Source organism: Limulus polyphemus, unplaced genomic scaffold (genome assembly GCF_000517525.1).
Source record: "Limulus polyphemus unplaced genomic scaffold, Limulus_polyphemus-2.1.2 Scaffold4711, whole genome shotgun sequence".
Taxonomy (NCBI): domain Eukaryota; kingdom Metazoa; phylum Arthropoda; class Merostomata; order Xiphosura; family Limulidae; genus Limulus; species Limulus polyphemus.
The window spans coordinates 22,124-28,902 of record NW_013670321.1 but is presented as its reverse complement, the minus strand read 5'-3'; the positions used below and the strand labels follow the sequence as shown (position 1 = coordinate 28,902).

General features: G+C 31.3%; 1 protein-coding gene across 1 annotated transcript in view; it reads right to left on the bottom strand.

The window, feature by feature from the left end:
* LOC106471577 (alpha-soluble NSF attachment protein-like) overlaps positions 1-6,779 on the bottom strand; it is a 26,101-nt gene that overhangs the window by 1,410 nt on the left and 17,912 nt on the right. Inside the window, exons 8-9 of the mRNA XM_013932182.2 lie at positions 2,896-3,000; positions 881-949 (exon numbers count right to left, since the gene is read on the bottom strand). Coding sequence (XP_013787636.1) covers positions 881-949; positions 2,896-3,000 — 174 coding nt within the window. The remainder of the gene's footprint in view (positions 1-880; positions 950-2,895; positions 3,001-6,779) is intronic.

Genomic DNA, 6,779 nt, shown 5'->3' with positions numbered 1-6,779 from the left:
TAGCTTTCACTTATGTAATCAATAAAACATCCTAAATTAATAGCAATCAATTTTTGTTTCAGTAAAACTTTTTGTTTTATCTGTTATTTTCTTTACCCTCTATGTGGACTTGGTTGATTCATCCAACCTTGTAACCATTAAAAATATGAATCTAAATTACCCTTTTTCTTTCTGGATTGATTGTAAATTGTAACAATATACATATGTTTCAACTTAAATTTTATTGTTTTATTGCCTTTTGAATGGTGTCTAACAAATAATCCTGCCACACAAGTTATAAATCACTTGGCAAGCATGTAGCTCATGTTACTGTATTGAATTACATAATACACAAGCTGCTTCCAAGCATACCTCATGAGGAATTATTATTATTTTTTTTGTATTTTATCTAATCTAACCTAATAAATTATAATTTTCACATTTCAATTACATTTATAAGAATAAAAATATATATATATATATACAATAAAAAATAAGAAATATATATTTTTTATGTTTGACCTTTTGTATTTCTGGTAACTTTGCCTTAGTAATATCTGTATTATAATGAGTAACTTATGTAAAATTTTGTACTTCAAAGAGAGGTGGTAAATAAATTAGAGAAGGAGAAAGACTTAAGGAACAAATGTCACAATTTTTATACAAGGAGAAATTGAGGATTTATTTAAATATTTCCTTGTAAAATTTAAAATTTGTACGATATTAAAATTTGACTTATTAACTAAATTTGATCTTAAATTTATTTGCATACAATGATAATAAAGTAATTAACTTTTGAATGTAACTCTGTAAAAGGTCATGACAAGCAAACTTTGATCCATCTGTAGCAAGAAGGTTAATCTCAAAAACATACACCATATAAATTAAACAACATATTTACCTTAAGTAATTTGCATTCTCTCGAGTCTGAGAAAGATGGACACATCTCTTCATACCTGTTGACAGCATGCTGAAATGACAAAAATATAAACTAAATGATTCTAATCAAACAATGTTACTATACTATTAGTTTTAGTCTTAATTAGCGGTCTTTAGATGTTTAAGTAAAAATGGCATATAATTTAAATAATGAAAATATAAAATATATACTCCATTTGTAATAAACAGTTGAAAGATGAACTTAAAGGGTAGGTTCTTCTCAGTATTTCCTGATATTTGATCTTTTTTCTCAAATGAAATAAATCTGTTTAATACCCTAGCATTCAGTATGAGTTATTTTAATCCAAGTAATTGTAAATACAGTTACCAATCTAATGAACAGGTAAATTAAGGGATTATATTACATTTTTAATTTTGATACCACTTTGTTTAAGTAACATTATGATCTTCAGACTTGTGATTTATGAAATAATGTTTATACATATATGTTCATCTAGCTGTAAAGTCATTATTCATCTATTTACGCAGTTTCGCATGACTTTCCGTACGTCATTCCGTATTCATATAATGATAAAGAATCACATGCATCTCATTTAAGTCACATACTCATTTAAGTCCTTGAATTCAGAGTTTTTATATATTTTTATGGACATTTTTTCACACGTTTGCTATTTTCACAATTAATGGTGTAAGACAGGACACAACATAAGAATTTCTGTGTCTTTAGACAACATAGTTATGAATACAGTATCTTACACCACACTGTTTGTTTAATGGTGTACGACAGGTCTTGACATAATTTCTGCGTCTTCAGACAACACAGTTATGAATACAGTATCTTACACCACATTGTTTGTTTAATGGTGTAAGACAGGACATGACATAAGAATTTCTGTGTCTTTAGACGACACAGTTATGAATACAGTATCTTACACCATACTGTTTGTTGGGGGTTGCTACTGAACAACCTCAACAACAACAGAAAATATTTAACATGAGTACAAACATGAACTCTTGAAACTAAGCTTCTCTTACACAGTTGTTTAAAAATCTCAAACTAAGCTACAATTAAACAAATAGCAGCAAGCTTGACTCATGCAAGTTATTCCATATCCGGAGATACACAAGTGTTCACTGCATACAACACTCAGGTTAAGCTACCATTTGTCATAATGAACACTTCATTCATTTAATCTGATACAGAACATAAAATCACCAATTTTTATCTTTGGCTGATTTCAGTGAGCTCCAAACAAAATCATTAGGATCTTTGAATTTTCTGAGCATAATATGGTTCTCCTACCCTTTACCCCACCACACCTCCAGAGGGGAGGGGGAGAACTAATTTGACCCTGTAACTTGAATAAAAGTGAAGTTTTACCAATTTCAGCCAATCATTGTTCTCAATCTTGATTGTCATGGTGTAAGTAATTACATATATCACACCTTTAAGAAGCCCTTGACTAGTGAGTGATCTTGGCATGTAATGAAAAAATCTTTTTCTGTACTTTTTAAAATGAGCATAGTAAATTAACATGTGATACAGAGCTTTCATACCTGAGCACTTAACACATCAGCACACGACAAACCGTTCATACCTGAGCACTTAACACATCAGCACACGACAAACTGTTCATACCTGAGCACTTAACACATCAGCACACGACAAAACCTTTCATACCTGAGCACTCAACATATCAGCACACGACAAACCTTTCATACCTGAGCACTTAACACATCAGCACACAACAAACCTTTCATACCTGAGCACTTAACACATCAGCACATGACAAACCTTCATACCTGAGCACTTAACACATCAGCCCACGACAAACCTTTCATACTAGAGCACTTAAAACATCAGCCCACGACAAACCTTTCATACCTGAGCACTTAACACATCAGCACACGACAAACCTTTCATACTAGAGCATTTAATAAATCAAGACACATGTGACAGAGCTTTCACACCTGAGAATGTAGTACATCAACACATGTGATACAGAGCTTTCATACCTGAGCATTTAGTACATCAACACACATGTGACACAGGGCTGCCTTGAAGAAATGATCCTTGGCACTGTACTTCAGCAGAGAGCTTTCCATGGATGATGTTCCTACCTAAAATAAAATTTTCCACTTAAAATGTATGTTCTAACCAGTAGATTTGACAATAACTATATTGTTATTCAAAATTAAATTTAAATTGAAGAAACATATTTTCAGGCTGATGGTTTATTAAATATTTTATGCCTTAATCTTACCTGTCTCTTTATACTAGTTTACCTTTCTATAGACTTCCAAGCTTACAACACAGGAAGTACTGGTTATATAAAACACTGATAGAAACCATTGTGGCAAGTTTTAAGTTATTCAACCTTGCATTGGTTAGAAAATTTCTACAAAAACAATCAGAAGGTGGAAAAACTTTAGCTAATGTGATACAAGCTGTACAAACTCACTTTACACATGTTCATAACTTCTTCTAGTGTGTTTAAAGAAAATTCAAAGTAGATTATTTCTTAATCATAAACACAAGTATAAATTGATGATATAACTGCATGTACATTGCCAAAATATAAAAAGAATGATTAAAAAATCCTAAAGATGTAAATTGCCCTTTTTTACCTGGAAGCATTGACTTCAGGATTTGTATTCTTTAGGTTAGTTTTGTTTTGTAAAAGGGGAAATTTTCACAGTGCAATGCTTGATTCCAAAAAAACATTAACTCTCTCGCTACAGGCTCAGTAAAATCAGCCAAGTTCATGACCCCAAATTGACCTTTATAAATTTCATATTATAGCTTCTAAGCTATTTAATGTATCTTCATGAAATTTCTCAAGCTTTCAATAAGCATGTTCAGAATTTTAAATGCAGTATTTTTACAATATTTCTTCATGAATATATGGAGTCAAAATGCTGATTGCTTCAAGTGCAAAGTGATTTTCATGTTCAAATTAAAAATACTTTTATTCATCCGAAAAATCTAAGACCTCCGAAATAAATTTCAAAAGTTTTTTTTCAGTAAAACTTTATATTTTATCTCTTATTTTTTCTACTCTAACTCTATTGACCGACCTCCTAACCACCAACAAACAAAATAAACCAACATTACCCTATTTTTCTTTCTAGAATGACTTCAAATTGTAACAGGAAACTAAATTTGTGTATCTTTAATATCTGTAAATTCATAATTTCTTTTCAGGCACATTGTGCTACTATATCAAGGGTAAAAAAAGACAAAAAAGAAAGACATTTTTTGGCACAATGAAAGGTATTATTATAGGTTAGAGCCCACTAGTTTCAGCAACATGGTTATCATCATCAGGGCTAGTGTCTAGAATGTTAGCTTAATGTAAATTTAGCTACAACCATTAATGAGGGAGTTCATTTTTAAAAAATAAAGTCAAGAGACAGAGGGAGGAAGGTAAATCATAAATAAGGGATTACTTAAGTTAAACAGGTATTCCAATAGGACATGTTAATTGGTCCGTCTTCTGTATTCATACACACATATCTGTTTTTAATTTTACAAATACTCACTCTTAAGTTTTTTTTCTGTTTGTTTACGAGTTTCTTAATATTTTTACATTCATAATTAACATCACTGTTCCAGAAATGTTCAGCCACAGTAGAGGACATAGTGTTACCATGTTTTATGTCATACTGGTGTTCTTCCAATGTCGTTTTTAATTTCCTTCTTGTTTATCCTATGTACATTTTACCGCAACTGCAATTGGTTTGGTCAATTCTATGTTAATCATCAATTCCTTTATCTTATCTTTGAGTGTTTGTAAATGGTTGACAATTTTGCTTTGTGAAATGAATGCTGCTTTGTATCCTTTTAATTGGAAACCTTTAGCAGTTTTTTTACGAAATTACAGGGAAATAAATCGTGCACCAATGAACTTGTTTTGAGATGTTTTTAATGGAGATAATTTAGAGTATTTCATTTGAAGATGTTTTTCATTCATTTTTTGGAAAGCTCTGTTGACAATTACAAGTTCATAACTTCTATCTACTGCCACTGCCTTTAAATATATTTTTTTCGTTGTATATATGTGTAATAATAGAATATGTATTACTAGCACGAGAAGCATATTTGTAAAAAGTGCTTAATTTCTGACTTAAAGGGTAGTTAGAGTTATAATGTGGTGGTATGCTGATGGCGAGAGGTTTTCAAAATACAATTTATTATTTGTGTTTTTTTAACGAGAACGTCTAAGTCTAGTCTATTCACTGGACGCCATAGTAAATGTAATTCCTTCATCATTATCATTCATGTAGTTTAAGAACTCCACAAGGGTTTCACTATTATGTCGCCACGTATCTTCTATATCCTACAGAGTTTATTAAAGCTTTTTGTAATTTGGAATCTTCGAAAGCGTCCATAAATATATCGCTCAAAACAGGAGAGAAAGGCTACCCTATTGCTAGGTATTTAACTTGTTGATAAAATTCATCATTAATTTTAAATTTGCGATTTCCTACAAAAAGTTTAGTAAGATTAATTAATTCTTTGATATGTATGACATAAAACATGGTAACACTAAGTCCTGTATTGTAGCTGAACATTTCTGGAACTGTGGTGGTAATTTTGACTGGAAAAACGTAAAGATCTTAAGAAATGTACAAACAAACATAGGAAGGAATTTCAGAGAGAGTATTTGTATAATTAAAACAGATCAGTTTGTATGAATAGGAACGACGGACCAATTTACATGTGCTATTGAAATACTTATTGAACTTAAGTATTCCCTCATTTACGATTGACTTTCCACCCCTTGTATTCTGAACGTGTTTTTGAAAATTAACTCACCATTTTACGGTTTGTGGCTGAATTTATTCTGATCTAACACTGTAGATATTAACCCCGATGACGGTAACTGAGTTATAGAAACTAGTCGACTGTAACTAATGATAAAAATTTTACCCTTTTCTGTGCCAAAAAACATCGGTTTTTGTGTTTTTAATCTTAATAAAGAAATAAAAGGGTAGCTGAGTAAAAAACCAGGTTGGCTCACAAAAAATGTACGAGATGAAATGAAAGAAAAACATAATAGATTTAAAAAATTAAATTAACTAGTATAACGGGACATTTAGAAGAAAGTTTGTGCAACAGGAAATTAAGACATGACGATGTATGACAAGAGGTTTGTTAAAATGTAAAATTAACAGTAAGGATTTCTTTAAATGCATTGAGGGTAAACAAAATGTTAAAATAGGGGTAGGGCCCTTGAGGGATGATAAAGGAAGGCTTGTATCTGATGATTATTAAATTTTGTTCTTTCTTCCGTTTTTAGTAACGAAGATTTGAGCAGTATTCCACATCCTGAACAGTTGGTAGATGAAAACAGGATGACTGCATTAATTCTGAGCTGGTTAAGAGAAAAATCGAGAAGTTTAAAGAACGATAAGGTTCCAGGGCCAGATGATATTTCCCAAGGGTTTTGAAGGAGGTTAAAGATTGGATATGTGAGCCACTTACTACTATTTTTTGTCAGTCCTTGAATAGTGAGTAGTTACCCGAGGATTGGAAAAGTTAGCTAATGTAACTCCTTTTTTCAAGGGAGGTGATACAAATTGTCCCAGTAATTGTAGGCCCAGCAGTCTTACATCAGTTGTGGGAAAAGTTTTGGAAAGTCTGATAAAAGATGACATAAATGATGGAATGGTCAATAAATTACTTAAATTTGCTGGTCTTGAGTGTTGCTAGCTGTGAAGAGGATTCTGCTGATTTACAAAAGGATTTAGATCATTCAATGAGTTGAGCAAATAAATGGCAAATGGATTTTAATTATAATATATCTAATATAATGCATGTGGGTTATCATAATTTTAATGGAATAACCTTAACAGTGTCATGAAAGAAAGGGATCTTGGTGTAATAGTTGATCAGT